Here is a 23,507-nt window from a genome sequence, read left to right on the forward strand (position 1 = left end):
GCCTTTCAACAATGACATCTCCCCAGCCAGCACGAACAGACGCAGCAATTAGCACCAATTAAAAGGAGAGGCTGCCCGGGAAGTTCCCTTTGCTCAGCCTGGGGGCTGTGGGGTTTCGGACTCTGTCCTGTGGTCAGACAGCGCTGATGCTGGCTCGGGTGGTGGATGTCAGACGTGGCTGGGGAGGGGGGAGGAAGAGGGGGAGAGTGGGTGGACGCAGGGGCTTGGCAGCTCAGTGACAGCCCAGGGGCAGGGTGGGCGATCGCAGCGCCCTGAACGGGGATGAGAATGGATCCATGGGGCTGGTACAGCTTCAGGTCACGTTAGGATCTGTCAGCTCTTGGCTCTGTGCTCCCCAGCACTCTGCATGGGGGTGTTTCTCAGTCCAGTGCATGGGAATCTCTGCCTGCTCCAGCACGGGGCCAAACTGATGTCCTACAGCATGGCACGATGCTGGGACATGCGTCCATTCAGCTGGAGGTGAGGACAAACATTTGTTGTTTCAGTAGAATTTGTGCCTCTGGGAAACGCGCAGGCGACACAGGCAAGAACTGCCTGAGGTCTGGGCGCGGGCACAGGGCACAGCCCCAGCACGGCGGCCGTGGGGTGGCTGTGGGTTCGTGGGGACATCGCTGTGCTGCAGTGTTGAGGGGGTCAGCATGAGTTTGGCAAGCAGGGAGGTTAGGGGCTGTCGCAGCCAGGACAGTGACAGTGGATTTGCCAAGCTGCTGGCTTGGCAAGAGGGCACCGTGCCAGCTTTGTGCCGCAGAACGCACGGCCCCTGCCTGGTGGCTGGAGATCATCGGCCCGCAGGCACGGGAGGCTCTCCTGACACAGCCCAGGGGTTGCATGTCCCGCAGGGAGCTTGCCCTGCCAGTACTGGGATGCTCTGTGTGTCCAGGGCAGGGAAGAGGGACGTGTCCCCACCAATGTATCCCCCAGCTTTTAGCCTGGGAGAGGCTGTGTAAAGGATAATCCCGGCAGAGGGGCTAGCAGGAGCAGGATTACCAGAATCCTGGGGACCCCCCATCTTTATCTTTGCAGACTCACGCCTCCACTGCTGCCGGTTTCAGCCTGCGCCCACGAGCTGCTGGGGGCAGCCCGGCCCCCAAACACCCGGCCCGGGGAAGGAGGGGAAGCGGATTAGCACGAGGCAGTCACTGGAAGTAATTGATGCACTCGCTGGTGATGCGGGAGCCCTTGTTCCCTTTGTGGCCGCCGCGGCAGGAGCACTCTCCGGAGCACCAGGATAATGCCCGGGGCTCGCTTTGATCCGGGGCCTCGGCGGGGAAGGGGTGGCGCTCTCCTGGGAAAACCTCGCAGTCTGCTCGCGGGGGGATGTGGTGTTCCACCCGGGATGTCGGTGCCTGAAAACACCAATCGCGGGAGCGGTGGTGGATTTGGAGGATCACATGTAATTCCCTTGTGCCCTGTGCCCCTTCCTGTACATTTTCCCTCCCACTGGGAGTTCCCCTGACAGGGTTCTCTGCACCTGCTCCCCAGTAGACGTGCTGGAAACGAGTGAGTTCCCAGCAAGCAGCACCAGCCACGCTCCTTTCCTGGGGATCGCAGGGGGAGGGCGATTGGCTCTGGGAGGTGGGCAAGTGGACAGCATGGCCCTGCCATCCCTGTCTGGATACCCACCCCCGTCCGAGTCACAGCAGATCTGGATCTGGAGTGCAGGGAAGGCAGCCAGCCCGGCAGAGGAGATTTACACTTGTCTGACCATCCTGACTCCTGCTTCTCCCGGGATGGGGCTGCAGTGCCTCGGCCTCGTCCCACGCAGCCCCGTGGGGGCTTCTCCTGCTTCTGCTGCTGCTTCCTGGCAGGAGTGGAGTGAGCCCTTCTCCCCCAACACCTTCCCCAGGACGGAGGGACAGTGTGGATGAGAGGAAAGGGGCTGTTCTGGTCTCGGCTGCCATGGAACCGAGAGGTGCAGCCTCATCCTGCCCTGTGTCCCAGCCAGGCTCTCCTCCAGCCAAAGCAGGGGCGTAGCTCAAATCCGCTGCGGGTTGGCAGCAGCAGCGGGTCTAGGGTTTCGCTGATCCGGCTGCCTTCCCTAATTATTCCCAGGGAACTTGTAGGGGCGGTGAGCCTTGCTCCTGCCCTGCGGGCTCCACTGCCTGCCCCACGTGTGCCTCGGTGCATGGTGCTGCCTGTCCCCTGCCAGGGTCTCTGTCCCAAAGCCCCTCATGCTGTCATTCTAGGACCCTGGAGGAGGAGGAGAGGTTTTAGGGTGGCCAGGGCCTGGGAAGGGGTTCAAACATCATCAAAAGGGAGACAAAAGATTGCTCCATTGCAAGGTGTCAACGTTTAATTAGTCTATTATTGCAAATTATTAGATCTTGTGATTGTTTAATTGATCATATGATTGTTTAATTGGGCATACTGTACAAGGGCGGAAGCGAGCTACCAGGTAATTAGCCCCAAACTGTGCAATTAAATTCTTATTAATACCCCAAACAGCAGGGAACATTCAAGCCTTTAATTAGTGATTAACGGGAGACAGACAGAGCTTACAACTGCCTCAGTACTGAGGAACAGTGAGAGTATTTAGCTGGGTAAGGGGAGACCTGTCTGCCCCGATTAGCTCTGGATGGCTGCGCCAGGGCGTGAGGGGATTGCCATACGTGCTGATGTGACCCTGTCCCTGAGTGGGGACAGCCACCCACCCGGGGTGGCCAAGCCCAGCAGGTTCCCCTGTTGGCTCTGGAATCCCGGCTTGGCAGCTGCCGACACCAGCCCAGAGTGGGCAGCACCACTTCCTGAAGGAGAGGGAATAATGCTGGGCTACTAGGGGAGGCTTCTTCCCCAAACCCAGCTCCTGGGATGATCAGAGGGTCTGCAGCATGTTCTGAGGGAAATGTTCTGGGGTATATCAGGATATGCCAGGGTCAATGATGCCAGGAGAAGGCCCCACCAGTTACTCTGTCACCAATTAAACTGGAGGCAGAGAGAGACCTGCACCGAGGGCAGCAAATCATTTACCCAAGAGTTCTCCTCCACTGCCCATCACCTCCCCTCTGGGCTGCCAGCCTTTCTCCTTCCCCAGAGGATGCTGGGGGCATTCCAAGAGGGACACAGAACTGCCTTTTGGGATGACCCCACTTGCCTTTCAGTGCTGCAAGGGGAAAACAAGGCTCGTCTCCTCCCAAAAACTGCTCCTTTGCCACAGTTCTGTAGCAAAAACCACCTTGTCTTGTCCCTGTCCCATTATCTGGAGCCTGCAAGGGCACCCTGGCTATCAGGGTACTTCACTGTGTCTCTTCCAGCCCTGGCAAAGCCTGTTTGAATGTCAACATCCCCACTTCAACAGCGTCCTATGCAACCTGGGGCCTTGGGCAGTATTTGCTGCTTTCCCTCCACACACCACAACCCAGAATTTGCCTTAAAAATCCCTATTTTCCACTGTCACCAGGGAAAAAGAAAATAGCTCAAAGGAACAAGCACTGCAGCCGCACTGGGTGTTATTTTGATGCCTGCCATGTGATTTCTCACTAATCTCATAACTCAGGGGAGCTCTGGGGGCAGCCGAGGTTTGAGTGTGCTGGCACTAACCTTCTGCTCAACTCAAGCCTCCAGAAACCTGTTTTTTACATCTGGGGCTTGCTTTTTCTCCCTGCAGCGTGCCCGTGGCCAGAGAGCCAGGGCAGGCCAGGCGCTGTTTGATCTGTGCGGGTGAAGCTCCGCTGGCTGCGGGGAGGCAACTTCACACAGGCCAGGCCAGGCAGTTAAATCTGGGCCGACACGTTAATGAATTTCACAGTACGCCTGGAAAAGCTCTCACCCAACCTCAATTTACCAGCACAGGGAGGGGGCCGGGGCTGGGGGAGCAGGGCGCCACGTTTTGCCGAAGGAAATCTTGTTCCCATTATCTTTTTGCAAGAGTGTTAAGTTGGAATAGGCAGTGCTTTGCCTTTTTATCTCACACACATGGAACTGGCCAGGAGGGCTGTGTGCTTCCCGGGGCTAATTTCTGCATGCACATGTAAGAGTGTGCAGATGTTTCTGTGCACATCTGTGTGTGCCTGCCTGTGGGCACGTGTACATCTTTGGGGGCTTTTGGCGCATGTCTGCGTGCACATGTGTTTGTGGGTATATTTGTGTGCACGTGTGCTCGTGCATGTTTGTGCATGCACACACAGGGATGTGAGTACACAGGGGCTGCTGTGGGGGTTTCTCTGTGTGTGTGGCTCATGCACACAAGATAGAGCCATAAATATAAAGAGCTGGGGGCTCGGTTGCAGGGGAGGGCTGTCACACAGCCTGGCATGAGGTGGGTGGTCCTGCTGGAAGGCCGGGTGGGCTCTGTCACCAGAGTAGCTGCCAGGGAAGGGGCAGAGGGGACCATGGGGCTGCAAGTGCTCAGATGGCACTACCAAACCTCCTAGCTGCAGCCCTCCATCCCACACTTGCTTCCCTTCAGATGAGTGGTGCCAGTTCCTACACATGTCCTTCCTCCTCTGCTCTGACCTCATGGCACCGGCCCCACAGGGTGGTGGGTGCTGCATATCTGGATGGCACGCTGGGACAAGCTGTGCTGTGCTGTGCTGTGTCCATCCCAGTGCCAGCACAACCCCCCCTGCAGTGGGGGACACCAGGGCAGCTCTAGCCCACCAGAGGGTCCTGAATCTCACCATCTCCCCTTCCCTCACAGCCTGCAACTGCAACCTGCACGCGCGGCGCTGCCGCTTCAACATGGAGCTGTTCAAGCTGTCGGGGCGCAAGAGCGGCGGCGTGTGCCTCAACTGCCGGCACAACACGGCGGGCAGGCACTGCCACTACTGCAAGGAGGGCTTCTACCGCGACCTCAGCAAGGCCATCACCGACCGCAAAGCCTGCAAGGGTAAGCTGGGGGCTCCCTGGGGGCACATGAGTGACAGGATCTCTCTCGGTCTCCTTGCTCTCCCTTCCCATCCTTGGGATCTCCTTCTGCTCACTTTGGCAGCTGCAGGTCAGCTCCAGCCACCACCGCTCTGATCTCCTCTACCACCCCAAGGGCACCAGGCAGGGACAGCGCTTTGAGCTCAGCATCAACTCGAGGTGGAGGAGGATCACTGGAAGGGAGAGAGCAGGTTGCCAGGAGCCTGGGAGGGTTCTGTGTGTTTGCAGTTACTATCTCGATTGGTCAGTGTTTGGAGAGATGCTGGGGAGGTGCTGAAGCAGACATGACTAAATGTGCTGGAAACCTGTCTCTGATATGGATGTTGTCTGGGATATAGACATTCTTGGAGCATGGGTTTCCTGCTCTGGAGGGCTGGGGATGCTGGTGAAACTCACATCTCCCAGGTGGGCCATGGGGCTGGACCCCACATTGTGTTTTTCAGCTGTGGGATGGCTCTTGGGATCTGTTTTTGGGGAGATGCCGAGCACCGTGGCTCCTGGTAACTGGCCTTGAGCTGGCCAGGAGCCACACTGGCTCCAAGCCATCAAACTGCATCTTGACCTCTCAAGGTCCCTAGCCTGTGCCAAACATCATGAGACCTGTACCTCTCCTCTCCCTCCTCTTAACTCCTGGCCAAGCCTGTCTGGTTCCGCTTCCCTCTCCCTGCTCAGCCTGTCTATGGAGCCTTTTCAAAACAATAGTTTCACCAAAGAATTTGAGATAAGAAATCACCCTTCCTGTCCCTAAGGACTGTTGAGATCCAGACTTGAACATCAGATGGGCAGGAAGTCAGCCATGGCTGTTCAGAAGCTGAGAATTCATCCCTGATCCCTGTTTTTCTGTCTTTGATTGTGAGTACCTCCTGGAAGGGAGGACAGTGTCCCTCTCAGATCTCTCTCCAATGCATTCTGCGCCATGTGGGCACCAGGCCCCTTCCCTTCTGCAAGAACTCAATGCTCGTGTGTTCATGTAGGGCCTTCAGGAATTCCTGGTGCTGGTTTTGGACCACTAACATTGTGGGCATGGACCCGAATTGAAGGATTTGACTTTTGGGGCTCCCCTGTCAGGTGCATTAGTGCTGTTGGAGGTCTGGCTCATTCAGGCTGGGATATAATAAAGGAAAGCTCTCCATTGCCTGGTGTGTGCCAGTGCCTCTTATCCTTGCTACTGCCAGGAATGCTTGAGAGGATGGAGTGAAGGGAGAAACTTCCCATGTTCGTGGAGTGTCACAGCGGGAGCAGGGCTGAGAGGGCACTGGCAGGAGGAGCCCTACCTGCAGCCAGCTCATTAGCAAACTGAGCTAATCATTTTCAACAACCCAAGCAGCTGACTTGACACGTCCCCCTCACAGCCCGTGTTCCCAGGGACCACAAGCTGTTCCACACCATGGCCTTGGCCAAGCCATGCCACAGCTATGGCTGTGGGCATGGCAGCCCCTGGCACCACACCACTGATGAAAATTGTGTCAGGTGTCAGCCAGGTCCCAAGCTGTGTCAGGGGCCAGCATCCTCAGGGTGACACAGGGGAGACACTGGGAGAGAGGAAGAGGAGGAAGCAGGACAAGGCATGCATCCTGATGGTCTATGGCACAGCATCCCAGATTGTGTCCCATTCCCGGGGGGGGTGTCCTGGCTCTGCTGAGGCCAGGGTTGGATGGCAGCAGCCCCCAGCTCCTGCTGCAGCACCACCAAACTGGGGCAGCTGCAGCAAAATTCTCTTTTCCATGAGGATTCTGTCAAGTGCTGAGGGCTGGCAGGCAGCCCCGGCTCTTCCCCAACACTTGAGAGGCACCAGGGTGGCTGTGCTGCCTCCACCTCACCCTTCATCTCCTGAGGCAGCACCTCACCTCCCAGCCCTCCCCAAGGAACAGTTTCTGCTCTTCTTTGGGTTAGGGAGGTTTAAGTTGGAGATCAGGAAAGGTTCTTCCCCCAGAGGGTGCTGGGCACTGCCCAGGCTCCCCAGGGAATGGGCACAGCCCCGGGGCTGCCAGAGCTCCAGGAGTGTTTGGACAGCACTGCCAGGGATGCCCAGGGTGGGGTTGTTGGGGTGTCCTGGGCAGGGACAGGAGTTGGATTCAATGATCATATTTGGTCCTTTCTAGCTTGGGATATTCTGTAATTCTCTGACCAGCTCCTTCTATTTTTGCTCCAAAACTGATACAATACCAAGCAAAGTGGACGCCCTGCAGGCATTCACCTCTCCAGGGCCCCCAGCACCACTTCTCTGGGCATTGAGGGGCTCAATTTCTGCTCCATATGGGAAAGAGAGCACTTACCAAAGAGCAATAATAGAAAAAATGCCAAAACCTATAAAAGCGAGCTGGATATGGCTGGGACCAGGGAGGATTACTGAATATAGCATGGTTTGTGGGAGCAGGGCAGCTGCAGGTTGCAGTGTTTCCCACCTGGCTATGGCTCAAGTCCTTCTCCTTGCAGGGAATGGGGGAGGCAGAGGGGGCCTGGCTGCTCCCACCTGCATGTGCCTACCATTTGTCAGTGCAAGTCTTGCTCCACCACCCTCACAGAGCAGAAATTGTGCAGCATTACAGTGATGGAAAGTATCTCTGATCCAAGGTGGCTCCTCTGGAGGGGACAGGGTGGGCAAAGCATCCCAGGATGCCCAGGATTTGATGGGATGGTGTGAGTACAGATGCTGCAGCACAGGAGAAATGGCAGCCAGCAGTGCCTGGGCTGCAGAGGAGCAGAGGAGTGGGACAGGTGCCCCCTCAGACAAACCTCTGTCCCTGTGCCAAGCCACGGGCAGGGCTCTGCCAGGCTGGCTGGGGGTGCTGCTTCCGGAGGGCTGGCAGGGTTTGCTGTGGTTGGGAAGTGCTGCAAAGCTCAGCTGAGCCAGATGAACATGTGCACAGGGCCAACCCCTGCCATGGTGCATATGTTGAGGAGGATCTGGCAGCAAAGGTGGTACCCTGGGTCTGGGGAGCCAGTTCCTGGCTCTCCCTTGGAGAACAGAGTTAATAATAAAATCTCTGATGCTTCTGCTTCTTTGGCTGCCCCTCCTTCAGTAAAGCAGAAAGCATTTCCACTCCTCCCTTATATAGAGGTGGATCTGCTGGGATTGGGAGCTCCTTAGAAGAGGAGCAAGGTCCCAGGTGCTGGCAATGGAGAGCTACTGCTCCCAGAGTGGCATATAAATACAGAGAGGTGTGACAAGACAGTTTAGACTTGTTTTTTCCAACGATGTGTCTCATACGTGCAGCTCAGGTATCTACACTCCTGCAGGAAAAAGGCAAGGCAAGGATCCTCTCAGTGGATGTTTAGAGTGGGCATGGAGCAGGGGGATGGGAACAGTGTGCTGTGGATTTAAACAAAGGTTTGTGCACCTACCACAGCGCTGGCCCAGGGCAGAGGCTGAGCATCGCAATGAAGGCAGATGCTCATAGAATCACAGACTGGTTTGGGTTGGAAGGGACCTTGGAGATCATCTGGTTCCAATCCTCTGCCATGGGCAGGGACACCTTCCACTAGACCAGACTGCAGATGGCTCAGTTAATATTCAGAAGGCAAATCACTAACCCAGAGGCCAGGAACTACTACATCTTATTTAAACAAATCCCAGCATGTGTTACTAAATAACTCTTTGACCATGGTTTGCCTCTGCTGGGATGCAGCATCCTTGAAATAGGCACAGAAATACCAGCTGCAGGTTCTGTCCAACCGAGCAGAGCCCTCAGCCACTGGCCCGTGAGTGAGGAGTGCTTCCCTCCACTGCCAGCATCACTGCTGGACCCTGTGGGATAGAAAAGCTGGGAGGATGGAAAAGGCAGAGCAACCTTCAGGATTAATTCAGTGGTGCTAATTGAAAAGTCAAATATAGGATGGCTGTGCATTAATCCCAGTAATTTAAACAAAGCTGTAAACTGTGAGCCTTTCTCCAATGAAAACTGGTGAAGCAGTAGCAGCTAAGCCTCAAGATGCCCTCAAAATAGGTGCAAGACATGCTTTCTGGCAAGCAGAGCTTGATGAGTTAAGCTCCAAGCTAGTGACTTAATCCACCATTCAAGCTCCGTGGGCCAGATCCTGGCAGCCAGAGGCTGGGAGCAGCAGGGCCCAGTGTGTGGGCAGCAGTGCAGAGCTGCACCGTGCCCCCAGGCCTGCCTTCCCTGGGGCTGGGTTAGGCTCCCTGAGCCAGCCCTCTCCACAGGTTTCATTGGGATGAGGAAGGACAGAGATGCTAAAGCTGCAGATGGACCATGCTGCAGTGCGGGACCCACCAGGGACAGTGCTCTTGCCTGGGATGCTCATCCCGTGGGAATGGGAGGGAACAGTCTATTTTTGTGGGACTGTGGGAAATCCCACTATGGTAGGGCAAGTGGGCAGAGACCAAGCTCATAGCCCGATGACAGTGATTGGTTGTGCACTTAAGATGAGCAAAGCTGCCTTACTGATCTGGGTAAAATATCCGGCGTCACTGAAATCCACCTTCCACTGCATGCAGTGAGATCAGCTTAGATGAACTGGATCCTGACTGGGCTGAGATTTATGTCTGTCCATAAACTTTACACCAGGAACAGACCACTGGGGCCCAAGAAAGGCCCTGTGTTTCCAACAGCCCTGTGTCATGCCAAGACTCCCTTGCTCGCTGCCATTTGTTATCACAGCTGAGCCCCCAAAATATCCCTGTCAGAAAGATGTCCGCTTCTAGTCCTAGCCAAGATCTGATAAGGATGGAGCATCTGGTCCCCATTAGAGGCTGCTCGCTCTGGTTTCTGGCTGTGCAGGAGGAGGGCTCAAGTGCCATGGTGCTCCCACCAGTCCCATCTGGTGAAAATTAGGGAAACGGTAACATCAGGGGGCTGTGGGGGTGGGTGGGGGAGATGTTTTTGTTTTGCTTTGAAATCACGTTCAACTCTTACACTGATGGACGCCAAGATAACTTCGCCAGCTCATTGCCAGCCCAGCTCCAGGCAAGCAGATGGGGAGGTCCTCCTCTGAGCAAGCATCTCCTTCCCACATCCCTCCATGCAGACAACCCTCAGTGGGTCCATCATCCAGCGTGACATGATGGAGCATTCTTCTGAGAGCAAAGACAACTTTCACCCACACACCTTTCAGGTGTGGCTTGTCCCTAGAGAGACTGTGGTAGAAAGGTGTGGGGTCATCCTTTGCCCAGGGTCTCCAGGAGTCAGGAAGGGCACAGAGGTTTATGAGTTTGGGAAACATTGAGAAAACCTGCTTCATTCTAAAACCAAGACAAGATTTGTGGTTTGTGTAAAAACCCAGTGTTGGTTCAGCTCCATGGACTGAAAAGCTCAGAGATAGGGGAGCAAGTGGAGAAAATGGTTTTTACTGCTGCAATAGGAACATCTCCCTGGAGTTAAATGAGATCTTAAATGAGAGCTGGTGGCTGTAGGCACCTGTGGGAATTGCAGAGGCTCCAGGTGTTCCTCCTGAGCATCCCTGTCAGCAAGGCCATACCCTGGCCAACCCCTATGTCTGTGCTGTGCCAGCCCCAGCAGCTGATTCCCAGTGGTGCTCTGAAAGGGTCTCCCTCCTCTTCACTGCTCTGGGACTGCACCTTGGCTCCAGTTTGGGGTTTGTGTTGTGCCTCCCCTCTCACATACCCATTTCTCTCTCTCCCACCCAGCTTGCGACTGCCACCCCGTCGGTGCGGCCGGCAAGACCTGCAACCAGACCACGGGGCAGTGCCCGTGCAAGGACGGCGTCACCGGCCTCACCTGCAACCGCTGCGCCAAGGGCTACCAGCAGAGCCGCTCGCCCGTGGCCCCCTGCATCAGTGAGTGCCCCACCCTTGCCCTGCACTCAGGGACCCTCACGGGCCCCAGGGGATGCTCCTTGGTCCCCCACTCCCCTTGGATGTTTTGTGGTGGGTGGGAGGCTCAGACAAGACGCTGACTGTCCTTAAGGGTGTTCTCCAGGAGGTGCTCATGTAGAGCTCTCTGATCACTTTCTGGGGTGACCTGGGCTTCACCTGCCCCAGTGCAGGAGGCTCTGGATGACCTCTTAGGTCAGTGCTTCCAGGTGGTGAAACAGCTCTGCTTGGTACAGCACATGCTCTCCTCACCCAGCTGAGCCCTGAGTGTGGTGACTTTTGGGGCAAGGCCAGAGCCTGTGGTCAGCATAAAACTGTGTTTATTGTCACAGTGGGTTTGAATTTGACCCAAGTGGCAGTAGAATAATGTCTGACCCTGCAGCTTTTTGCTGGGCTGCTGGAGCAGTGGCAGTGCAGGTGACTGGTGGAGCTGGCTCCTCTCTCTCTGTTCTTCACCAAATTTGAGTTTAGGAAAGAAATTCCCCCAGATTTTGCTGCCAAGAGTCCTGAGAAAGTGTTATCTTTTCCCACATCTATCCCTGCACTGGGCAGCCTGAGGCATGCTGAGATCAGCCAAGCACCCTGTCTGATGTCCAAACTCAGTTCAGGTGAGCTGAGCACTCAGGAAGCTCCATCCCTGGACCACACATCCCCACACAACTACTTAGGGCCCTTGGGGAATGCAGAATTGCAGCCTGGCCTGATTTACTGGGCTCAGTTTGTGCATCTCCAGGTCTATTCAATAGTCTGCAATGGTCAGGTCAGATTCATGCCATCATCTCTCATTTGTGACCAACAAAATCTCCTTGTGGCCCATTTTCAGAGCACTTTTGCCCAGTTGTCACCCCCAGAACTGGGGATCTCATCCTTAAGATACCTCTTCCTTTCTTTTCCAGAGATTCCTGCCATCAACCCCACCTCCCTGGTCACCAGCACAGAGGCACCTGCAGGTGAGTGCTCCATGTCCCTGGCTGAGTCCATGGCCTCAGTCCCATCCAGAGACCTGGGGGCAGATCCCACCTTCCCTCTCGCTGGCACAGCACAGGGGAGGGCTGAGCTCTACCAAACCATTTGGCAAAAAATTATTGATAAAAATTTTGGTGAAAGATGTGACTGAGATTTAAAATCTCATGTATTTCTGGAAAGGAACTGACTAAGACTGATGGACTTTTTCGGGAAGGGCTTTCTCCATCACCTCCAAGGAGAGCAGGGATGCAGCCACTGGGGCCTCGCCATCCCTTGGCAGGTTTAAGGCAGGGAGTGTGGCACATGGCACCAATGGGTGCCTGGGGCTGGCTTTGCTTGACCTCCTTTTATCAGCACCAGTGCAAGATATTTCTCCTTAGTGTCTCTGGCCTCTGCAAGACCCCAGCTCTCTGGGAGGTGCTGGGGCACAGGGGGTCTGGTTGGTCTCAGGCAGGCTCCAGAGCCCCTGTGCCGGGGCACAGGCTGCCAGGTGTCCCCTGGGACATGGGTGACACAGTGTTCACGTCATCCAGGTCTGGTGGAGAGAAGGGTTTGGGTATGAGCTGCTTGTCCTGGCTGCACAGGGTGATGGGATCATGGGTAATTGGACCATGGAGGGACCAGTGTCACTGCTGTGGTCACCCAGAGGGAGGTGACAGCTCCACTGACAGACTGCAGGCCTTGCACAGGCTAGGGAGGCATTGCTGCCATGGTCCTCAGAGCTCCTCAAGAGCTGCCCTGGTTCCCCAGACTGGAGTGGGAAGGTTGGCATCTCAGTACAAGCTGCAGGGTCACTTCTGCTCCTGCAGAGGCTTGGCTGGAGCTGGGCAATGGGTGGGTGCATGGATGCTCCCTATGCTGATGGATTAGGGTCCTTCTTCCAGCCTGGCCAGGGACCAAGGTCCCACCCAAGTGCTCTGAGCTCCCACCGTGTCATGGCACGTCCCAATGGCACCAAGCAGGGCTGTGCCAGCCCCTGGATCCAGTGTCACCATGCTGAGCCCTCCAGTGCTGCAGGATGCACCCAACAGGGTAAAGAGGGCTGTAGCAGGGCTTTCCTCCTTCCCCTCGTTTTCCTTCTGCAGCTCCCTCAGCACTGCAGTGTGGCTGTTCCCAGCCATCCCAGGTCTATCCCCTGTAGGGATTTCAAGTGGGTGGAGGGGGAAAAGCTGGGAAAGAAGCAGCCCCTTCCCTCCTTGGGCCACCCCTCTTCCTGCTGTCCCCAAGAGCCTGGTCTGCCCCTGCATTCCACTGTGTTGGAATAGACATCCCAAACAATCCTCCTCTCCATCCCATGGCACACCCTCCTGTGAAGACAGCAGGGGCCCCTCCAGTTCCCCACACTCATATTTAGTGAGCAACTTCCCTGTGCCCCGTTTGGGGTACATCTATCCCAAGGAAGCCTACTCCTTTCTTGGACAGCCAGTGTTCTGTTTGTATCCATCTCCCCAGCTCTCCTTACCAAGACCACCTCGCCCTGGCAGTGGAAAATGCCAACAGCCTCCTCCCAGGCTGCTGTGTGCCCGGGATGTGCTCTCCAGCCCTCTGGGGACATTTTCCAGGATGGCCCCATGCATGAACTCGCTGGCTGCAGGAGAGAGCCAGGGACGAGCTGTGTTGAAGAGATGGAATTTTTGGCCCCTCACAACAAGGCAGACACTGAGGGGCTGGAGCATGTCTAGAGAAGGGAAAGGAGCTTGGGAAATCTGGATCACAAGTCTGATGAGGAATAGCTGAAGGAGATGAAGTGGCACAGGCTGGAGAAAAGGAGGCTCAGAGGGGACCTCTTCTCTCTCTACAGCTCACTGAGAGGAGGGGGAAGCCAGGGGGAGGTCAGGCTCTGCTCCTAGGGAACAAGTCATAGAACAAGACAAAACAGCCTCAGGCTGTGCCAGGGGGGATTCAGGTTGGACATCAGGGAAAATTTCTTCCCTGCAAGGATTGTCAGGCAGTGAACCAGGCTGCCTAGGGCAGTGGTGGAGTCACAATTTTGAACACACCTGAGAGTGTTCAAAAAGCGAGTAGATGTGTCCCTTTGCAATGTGGTTTAGTGGGCATGGTGGAATTTGGTTCAAGGTTGGACTCAATCATCTTGCAGGCCTTTTCCAACCTTAATGATTCTGTGTTCCTCTGGCAGGAGTAAAGTGTGTGGATGGGGATGTAGAGGGGAGATGCACAAGGAGAAACCTGCAGTGCCTTGCAGAGCCGTGCTAGCTTAACACACATGGACCCCAAGGAGTAGCACAGAGCCTGGGAGCTCTGCACGGCCTGGCACCCCACCCAGCACCTATGGGCATGCTGAGCCCTCACAGCCCTGCCCCTAGAGGCTCTGGAAAAGAGAGGGTGTTTTCAGGACAGTGAGGAGCAGCCCTGCCTGGATCTGGCAGAGGTTTCACTCCTCACTGTGGCAGAGGGGGAGCGATGAGACCTGGAGTGCACATCCTGCCCGATGGGGAGGTGCTGAGCTGAAGTGACGGTACCACTGCTGGGGGAAGCTGCATGGGACAGGGCAAAGCAGCACCACCTCTGCTGCTGCCTGCCCTGCCCACCCTGCTGGCTGCGAGGAGAGAGCTGAGAACATCAGGCTTTGGAAAAAGGAAAGAAAGGGGAGATGGAATGAGAGATTTCACTGGTTTTATTGCCAACAGAGAGTGCGGCGTGGAGCAGAGTTAATCAAGGTGACTCCCCTCCAGTGCTTTATAAATAGGAACAGTCTCACAATGATGTCTGAGCTGTTCAGCTGCACAATAACAGCACTGGCAGAGAGCTAGGTTGTTTGCTCTGTTTTAGCAGAGCAGGTCTGCCACAAACTGCCTCCAGTTTATCTGTGGGTTTGTTGGTTTAAGATTTCTGGCTTCTAGCTCAAATATCCTTAATGCAATGTAGCTGCCTCTCCCCAGAGCCGGTGCCCTGGAGGATCAGGGGACCCAGTGGGGGTCCTGCTGCTCCCTTGGCTGGGGAGATCAGAGATGGGGGTGATGCTGCCCTGGCTGTGCTGCCAGGGTTACCTGCACCTGGTGTGCTTGTCCTGCAAGCAGGGCTGCCAGTTCTACCCACACCCTGCCTGCTCCCTGATGCCCCTCTGCCTCAGGAGCCCCAGCTGTCTCTAAGCAGGCACTCCCCAAGGGGCCTCAGCACCTCAGGCAGCCTCCAAGCCCCTTCTCCCCCCATTTCCCCACCTCCCTCCCTGCCTCTGGAGCAGGTGCTGGCTGCAGGAACAGGAGGACATTGTTCAGGGCTGCCATGCTCAGGTGCTGGGCTTCCCGCCCTCTCCCCATCCTCCTCCATGCTGGGGTTCAGTCCCTGGGTGTGTCCAGGCTTTTCACTGACATTGCCATCTTCTGCCTCACTTTTCCCAGCTTTCTCCTGCCTTTCCAATCTTCCAAAGCCTTTGAGGTCCAGCTTTGATGTCTGTGCCTGAGCAACTGACTGGCTTAGTGATGAAACGTCCTGGGTCCACTTCTTATAATTTTTATTATTATTATCTTAAAATATTTTCCACTTAGTGGAAAAAAAATAAAATCCACGTTCCCCATTAGCAGAATTAACAAAACTCATGGAGTGCAAAACAAGGCTTTAAGGGAATTCAAAGTAAGCAGTAAAAGATTTGCAGTCATAGCACCTGATTAAGTTACATCTCTCTTAAAACAAAATATTCCTTTTTTTCAAGGAGAGAAGTAAACCAGATGTGCAAACCTGCCACCTCTCCCACATGCACTACCCACAGGGATGGGGAATGCCTACACCAGGCCAGTGGCTCTGGTTCTCAGCTGCCTCCTCCCACTCTGCACCTGTAGCATCTGTAGGGATGCAGCAGTGTTAGAGCTGGGGCTGTAGCATGTCCCAAGGATACATTTGTGCTTGGGATGGGGCTGTGGTGAATCCCAGGGATGCAGCAGTGTCAGGGATGGGGCTGTAATACATCCCAGTGATGTCTCAGAGATTGCTCTGTAACTTGTCCCAGACATGCAGCAGTGCCAGGGATGGGGCTGCATATCCTGGAGCCGCAGAAGCATTCAGGGTTTGTGGGTGCATTTTCTTGCCATGGGCTGTGTCAGGTCTCTGCTGACCCCCAGCCCTTCTGTGGGGCTTGGCTGCCCAATCCAGCTGCACAGACACAGGACAGGACAGCAGAAAGGCAGCTAAAGCAGCTCTTCTTCCCACTGCCCTGCGGAATGTGTGAAGCCATGGGCTCTCAGGGCCTGTCTGTGGAGCAGCCCCATCGGGCACACAGCATCCCAGGGAGGAGGGAACCATGGTCCATCGCTGTGGTGTCATCGGGACTGGGTGGCTCCTGAGCAGAGCCCCCCCATGGCAAAACCCTGCAGGAACAGGACAGGATGCTCAGGGAGAGGCAGTCAGGGGAGGTACAGGCAGAATCCTTCTGCCCTGACATCCCTTGCCACTTTCCAGCCACAGCACCCATGTCTGCCCCACACCCAGTGATGGAGGAGGCCATGTGCTCAGGGCCAAGGGATGGAAATGTTTTCAGTCATTTGGACATATTTTTCTTCCCAAGTTTCTTAGATAAAGGGAGCAGGAATTAATTTTACATTTGAGGAATGTTCCTCCACAGCACAAAGCCATGGTTTAAAAAATCCCCAAACTAACCCTAAATTGTTAATTCCCAACACCATTTTCTAGCTCCTTTGAATCACAGTGTTATGTTGTTAATCATGAGCAGGACCCCAGGGCAGTTACAGGATTTCTTTCTGCTTTTCTTTCATCCCCATTGCCAAGGGAAGGGGTGGCAGGTTGGCTGAGGCTGCCCCACAGCCTCCTCCCAGCACACATCACCCCACAGTCCCCCAGCCCAGCACCCATCACCCAGCCCAGGCCATGCCCCCCTCGGTGTCTCTGGGCAGGCCTGTGGCAGCTGCTGCCAGGGGCAGGATGGGTTCTGTGCCCTTGGCTGGGGAGGAAAGGGGCTCCTGTCCTGACAGGCATGCCCCAAAACAAGGAGGGAGGCTGTGCCTCGAGTCCCTTCATGGAGCAGGAAAGGGCAGAGCAGTGTGTGGGGCTGGGGCTTCTCAGGGGCGCTGTGGGCTCTGGGATGGGGCTGTGGGGTATCCCAGAGAACACAGCAGGCTGAGGCTGAGGCTGTGGCAAATCCCAGGGGAGGCAACAGGGTCCAGGCTGAGGCTGTAGCACATCCCAGGGATGCAGTGGGTGAGTGCATTCGCCAAGCACTCCAGCACACTTAGCAGCCACCCCCCGTATGGAGGGGCTCTGAGCCCCCTCTGCAGCCACCTCGGCTGTTTCAGGGGAGGCAGCAGGGCCAAGGCAGCTCTGCCAGCCCAGGCAGAGAGAGGGGCAGCATGGGGGGGCTGAACTGAGAATCCTCATCCTCCTCTGCCAAGAACTGGCTTCATGCTGCACTGCTTCTATCACTGACAAATTTGGAACAGGTGGCATGAAGTCCCAGATAAAAAGGAGCTGGACAGAGAGGAGAACAGCAGAGCCCAGGGTGAGTTTGTCCTCCTGGGCTTCTTTCTTTCCTCATTTCTCCTCCTCCCCTTGGCACAGGGTTCTGTTATTCCCCGTCTTCCCCCAGAGCTTTGCCTCCATCCCCAGTGATCACTGTGGCAACCTGCAAACAAAGACAACATTAGAGGCTGCTGACTCTGTCCTGGGACATGGGGCCAAACCAGAGGGAGAACCTGCAAAAGGCAGAGAAAAGAAGAAAGATGGGCTCAGAAAAAAAATGTGCCATTTAGAAAGAGACAAATTGAGATGTTCAAAGGAAGATGGCAGGGTAAAGAAAGAAGGAGAGCAGGGCTGCTTCAGGCAATTGTGGGGATCAAAGGCTTTGGGGAGAAGCAAAGAGGCATTCCCTGCCCTCCCTCTGCTTGAGATGCAAATCTAGGAGCTTTAGAAATGCACAGAAAAAAGCTTCCTGGAGGACAGGAGCCTTGGGGGACAGCAGGGTAGTGGAGGACAGCCTGGTGGCCTCCCCAGCCCCTCTGGAGCAGCCTGAGCAGGGGATGCCTGGGCACAGGAGTGATATGGTAGAGCTTCCCTCACCTGTCTCCTTCCCACAGCCTGAGTCCCCTTCCTCACTTGTGGGAACCTACGAGGCACAGGTCCCTGGAGGGGCTGCCCCCTGAGAGTGCTTCCCACCACTCTGGCCCCTGAGAGCTGAATCACTCTGAGGATCATGACCCCCTTGGTCCAGTGTCACACCTGCCTTTGGTTGTGTCCCCTGTGCAGCTGACTGTGGGACTGGTGCCAAATCCTCTTTTCCCTCATCCCCCAGGACTGCAGGGTCACAGCTGTTCTGTTGACTCTCCTGGGCCATGGTCCCTGCCAGCCCTTCATGGAGGCCACTCTCACCTCACCTACATTCCTCCCATCCATCCCTTTCTGTGTCTGGAAGGAGCCCCCAGGCTTCCTCCACTACCCCTGTGCTGACTTATCCTGCAGGACACCATTGCCACAAGTGACAGAGTCTGCTCAAGGCGCACAAGGTCACTCGGTTCCTCTTCCCAGCTGATGTGGTATCAGCCATTCGTGCTGATCCTTGAGCCCCCAGCTCCTGTGAGGTGCCAGGGGAGCAGCTGGACTCAACAGACCCCTGTCCCCAGCCGTGCTCAGGCCCTGGCTCAGGAGGAGTCAAGGACTCACCAACTTCTGCCAGGCTGGGTCTTGCTGCTGTCCCCTCCACCACACTCCCTCTTCCCCTGTGGTGGGATGAGTCCCCCCACGCCCCTCAGTGCTCAACCCACTGTTCTTCTGCTGCAGACTGTGACTCCTACTGCAAACCAGCCAAGGGCAACTACAAGATTAACATGAAGAAGTACTGCAAGAAGGACTATGGTAAGGACCTCCAACCTCCCTGAGGTACCCTGGGCTTTGGCCCAGAGGCAGATGAGGGCTGGCCGTGGGTGGGGCAGATGAAAGCATCCAGGGGGTGGGAGACACTCCCTATAGAGAGAGGTCCCCAAATCAGCCCTCCCAGAGTTGCAATGGATGGGGCAGGTGGGGCTGTTGGGGAAGGGCAGTTCCTGTCCCCAACTTTCCTTTGGGAAGCAAGGTAAAGCATCCCCCATCACTGTGCCTCTCCCTTTTTACCCTCAGTGGTCCAGGTGAACATCCTTGAGATGGAGACAGTGGCCAACTGGGCCAAGTTCACCATCAACATCCTCTCTGTCTACAAGTGCCGTGATGAGAGGGTCAAGCGCGGTGACAACTTTTTGTGGATCCACCTGAAAGACCTGTCCTGCAAGTGCCCCAAGATCCAGATCAGCAAGAAGTACTTGGTGATGGGGATCAGTGAGAACTCCACTGACCGGCCCGGACTGATGGCCGACAAGAACAGCCTGGTGATCCAGTGGCGGGACGCCTGGACACGGCGCCTTCGGAAACTGCAGCGGCGGGAGAAGAAGGGCAAGTGTGTGAAGCCCTGAGGGGTTTGCACCCACCCTGTCCCCCCTGCCAGCCCCAGCCCAGATGGGCACTGCCAGACTGCACCACAGACTCTGTACATATACATAGTGTGAATGGACTCTTTGTCTATAGTGTATATTTTGGCAATGGTTTCCTGTTGTGTGCGTGTGCACGGGTGGGTGTGCGTGTCAGTCCTTTTCTCTAAGTGTGTATTAAAAATAATGCAGTAATGACAAACCTTTAATAAGGAGCAAAGTGGAGCAAGGTCCTGTGGGTGCCTGTCACCTGAAGGAGCTTGAAGGGGATTGGTGCCCTGCTCCAGGCATTCTGGAGCTCATTTTCAAGGCATTTGTATTCCCTTTAACACAGTTGTCTTCTGCCCAGTGCTGATATCTCAGTTGACAGCTCTCCCTTCTCCAGCATCCAGGGTATGATTCTTCCTCACTCTGAAAATGTGCTGCTGCCAGACCTCTCTCTGCCTTTCTCCTTGCCCAGGAGGAACAGGAGGTCAGAGTCTTCTGTCCCTCATTCCGATGTGCGGGCAGGCTGAGTGGAAACTGTCCAGTGCTGCAGAGTGTCCAGCCCCAGGACCTCCATCAGGAAGGACAAGTGAACTTTTACAAGGCCTGATTCCCCAGTGACCTTGGGCTCACATGGACCAGTGCTGCTGGCTGGGGCAGGACCTGTGCTGTGCTGCAGTGCCATAGGGAGAAGTCAAGCCCTCGCAGTGTGCTGGTGGCCACTACCAGGCAGGACTGTGTCCACCAGGAAGAAAGGGACAGACCTGGCAACCCCTGGTTGCCACTGTCCTGTTGCCTAGTCCAGACAACCCAGTGAGAAAGACCTGGACACACCATTTTCCCCTCCCATGTCCACCTGCTCCATCTGAACCTGAGCTGGACTGGCCAGCCTGACTGGAGCCATCATGCACAATCATCCATCCACCCAGGTCTATGTGCCTGTATTCTCACCTGGTACCAACTGACATAATTCCTCCTGTTTCTGTTGAGACACCAAGTGACCATCTGCCTTGGTGTGCATCTTCAGAGCTGGCCAGACTGCGTGCTCTCCTGGGAAGAATTGGCCAAGGTTGTCCACGGAGATGCACAAGGCAGAGGTGACAGGAAGAAAGAGTTTTCATTGATCCACCTCTAGGCTTTTATATCTTCTTCACCATGTATTAGTCTCTGGTTAAACAGACACCAGTATCTTCCCATGTTGAGATTGTAGCGGTCTTGGCTTAATAAATACAAATAGAAATAATAGGTGCTCTGACAATAGATATTCCTTTCCACACAAACCTTGCCTTGCTTATTGAATGGCTCAGTGAGGGGTTGTAGCCTAATGGTCTTCCATGAAACTTTACCCTTTCCAGCCCATGGCAGCTTGTGTGACTCCCCATTCCAGGCTGGTACTTCTGGGCTTCAGCATCCCAGGGTGGTGGTGGAGCTTCCAGCTGAAGAGACTAGTGAAGCACTGTTGGGTTTCAGGACAAGGGAATTTGGGGAGTGAGGATCTAGGCCCTGGGGGTGTCTGTGTGGACATACAGGTGCACTAGTGAAGCTGCTGGAGATGCTGAAAGTGACATTGCAGAGCTGAGAGGGCCTGCAGTGCCATTGTTCAGGTCCCATGGGTGCTTGGGTGTCTACAAAGGGCATGGGCAGAGGTGTGGGGAGGCTAGAAGCTGAGGGGTAATGGGTAGGTGGGACCACGTGGGCTTGGATGAGCTGATATTATCCCCCTCCCTACACAGACCCTCTTTCCTCCTCTCTGAGCTGAGGGGACCCTCCCATCCCTGGCTTCTCTTGTTAGATTGTCACAGACTATTGGCCTCTGCCATGAGATGGCTCTTGGTGTAGTTGGGCCACCCAGTTCTCCTCTTCCTCCCATGGCTGCTTTCACCAGACTTGCCCTTGGCTCAGGCTCATTCCATGCACCCAACAGTCACAGAATGGTTTGGGTTGGAAAGGACCTCAAAGGTCACCTTCTTCCAAGCCCTGCCATGGGCAGGGACACCTTCCACTAGACCAGGTTGTTCCAAGCCCCATCCAACCTGGCCTTGAACACTTCCAGGGATGGGGCAGCCACAGCTTCTCTGGGCAAATGCAGGAGTCCTGACACAGAAGTCAGTGGTGGAACACCCTTTGAGAGTGCAAGGACAGGACTTTCACCAGGATCATCCCTCAACATCACTCCTTGGGATGTGGGGGTTCTCTGACCCCTCTTCTCAGCAGCAACAGCCCAGAAAGAGCAGGGCAGCACCACTGTTCCAGGGGCATGGATACTTCTCAGGGCAGGACTTCAGCAGCATGTGGTTTCTCCAAGCAAGGAGACGCACAATGTGTCTATGTTCCCCAAAAACACTGGGCACAGCCTTCTCAGGCAGGGAACTCCGGGGTTTCCTTTGGGACCTGATTTCTCCTCCACTGAAGTGGGGCACCTAAAACACTTTGAGGAATGTGGTGATTGGAGTTCTCCATTTATCCTCCCAACAGCTCTTCCCTCTTCTTTCACCTCTGCCATCTGGGACTGTTGAGGAAGGATGGCTCCCAGCTGGCATCTGAGTGTCCTGCTGGGGCAGATCAGAGATGCCAGAGCAGAACCCCCACCCCATGGTCTGTGCTGAGGAGAGGAGCTGTCTCCCTCTCTCCCTCTCTCCCTCTCTCCCTCTGGCTGAGGAATGTCCTAAAATTCTGGTTGAAGGACTGGAGGAAGCCACTCTGCACTGAGTCTAAACTGAGGAAGACATTCTTCACTGAATCTGATCCCTGAAGGACTTTTCCTGACTTCTCCTGCTTATGTCACCTCCATATCCAAAGCAAGAATTCTTTGGATTCAACCTTTCTTATTCCTCTCCCTCTGCCTGGCACAATCAGCTGGGAACTGGGGACTGCACACGGGTTTGGCTGTACCTGGGTCACTGTAGCTGGATCACCCTGAGCTGGTGCCAGGACACCAAGGGCAGTGGAGGAGGCACCATGGATTTGCTCAGAGGTGCTGCTTATCCTGCCCTATAGATAAGGCAGGGCTTGGAGCACACAGCAGCACAGGCATCATTTGGTGGAGGGCTGCAAATCCAGGGGCAATTCCACACCCACCAGCACCCACCCAGCCCTGTCCACCCCTTTGGTGGTGGGGAGTGCTTTACACGACTGGGAGCAGCCAAAGGCCGTGGGTGATGCAGGGCAGGGGGCTCAGGTGGCAGCAGGGTGTGTCACAGAATCCTGGTGGCTGCAGCCAACAGCTATGGGCTTTGCAAGGGCAAGAGAGAGAGACTGCAGTGCAAGCTCTGCTTGGCACTGCAAAACCGTATGTTTTCCAAAATAGCTCTTCAAGGAAAAAAGCATTAATTCAGCAAAGCATCTGCAAAGCCTGTGGTGTGCTCCCCGTTCCTGGAGCGGGGCTGCCCCGCCCCGCAGCCGCAGCTGGCCGAGCTCACCGTGCCCAGGAGCCCCGGGCTGGGACCGGCTGCTGCAGGCGGCGGATGCCGGCCCGTGTGGGAAGGGCCAAAACCACCACGCACGTTTCCATCCGTGTTTTTTTATTAAACAGGTCTTTTCCCAGTATTCAGCTGGGGCAAAGCATTTGAGACACAAAGGCAGCGGAAAGTGAGGCCGAGTTTGCAATTTCCCCCCCTGCTTTGGGACTGAATTTTGCAGCTGGTTGAAATTTTTCTCATTTCATAACACCAGTGGACATCTTTCATGAAAATACAGAATTTGGCCACGGAAAGACACAAAATGTGAGAATACTACAGAAAACTCAATGCTCTTTTTCTGTGTTGTCCAGCCAGCTCCACTCATGAGAGATGACAGGAGTTTGAACAGCTGAACCCCGGCCCGAGTGGACACACAAATGGATGTATGTGTATTTTCCATCATTTTGCTCTTGGTAACCACATAAATAAAATTGACTGCATCAGACAGGAAAACACATTCCTTAGGTGAAACAGGATCAAGCAAAGAGCGTTTTGCTTGGCCAACAGCGTAGAGCTCAATGCTGGGGTGTGGGAATATTCTTCCTGGTAAGGAGCTGAACCTCTAAGGGGCAAGACCTACTTAGAGTGACCCCCATCGTGGTCTGACTTGCTCTTGCTCTCCTTGTTCTCCTAATGCTCTCTGGTACACAGAGCAACTTCTGTCCATGCTGCCCTGCAGATCCAAGTGGATCTTAGTAGTGGCTTCAGCTGTCAGAGAGCAGTGATGGTGGCTCTGCCAGCCCATGCTCTTCAGGCCTCTATGGTTAATAACATGGACAAGTCGTACTTTGCCACCTGTGGACATGGTATGAGGCAACTGTGGCCTGCTGCCACTCCTCAGTGTGGTGACCTGTCCAACCAACCACATCTTGTCCATCCAACCAGTGCCACATCCTCTGTCCCATGCCCTTGGTACTGCAGCACTCTGTCCATCACCCCTTACCCAAGCATGGTGTTTTACTTGGCACTTTACAACCCTCACAAGTCTCATTAACATCCTAA

General features: G+C 55.2%; 1 protein-coding gene across 1 annotated transcript in view; it reads left to right on the forward strand.

The window, feature by feature from the left end:
• The window catches only part of NTN3 (netrin 3), a 31,792-nt gene extending 11,502 nt beyond the window's left edge, over window positions 1-20,290 (forward strand). The window contains exons 3-7 of the mRNA XM_071444577.1: window positions 4,658-4,846; window positions 10,490-10,639; window positions 11,572-11,625; window positions 18,383-18,457; window positions 18,719-20,290. Of these exons, the coding sequence (XP_071300678.1) occupies window positions 4,658-4,846; window positions 10,490-10,639; window positions 11,572-11,625; window positions 18,383-18,457; window positions 18,719-19,047 (797 nt within the window). The 3' untranslated portion in view covers window positions 19,048-20,290. The remainder of the gene's footprint in view (window positions 1-4,657; window positions 4,847-10,489; window positions 10,640-11,571; window positions 11,626-18,382; window positions 18,458-18,718) is intronic.
• Window positions 20,291-23,507: the final 3,217 nt, after the last annotated feature.

The sequence above is a fragment of the Agelaius tricolor genome, unplaced genomic scaffold (assembly GCF_023055355.1).
Source record: "Agelaius tricolor isolate 1412-34295 unplaced genomic scaffold, bAgeTri1.0.p SCAF_19, whole genome shotgun sequence".
NCBI classification, from domain to species: Eukaryota; Metazoa; Chordata; class Aves; order Passeriformes; family Icteridae; genus Agelaius; species Agelaius tricolor.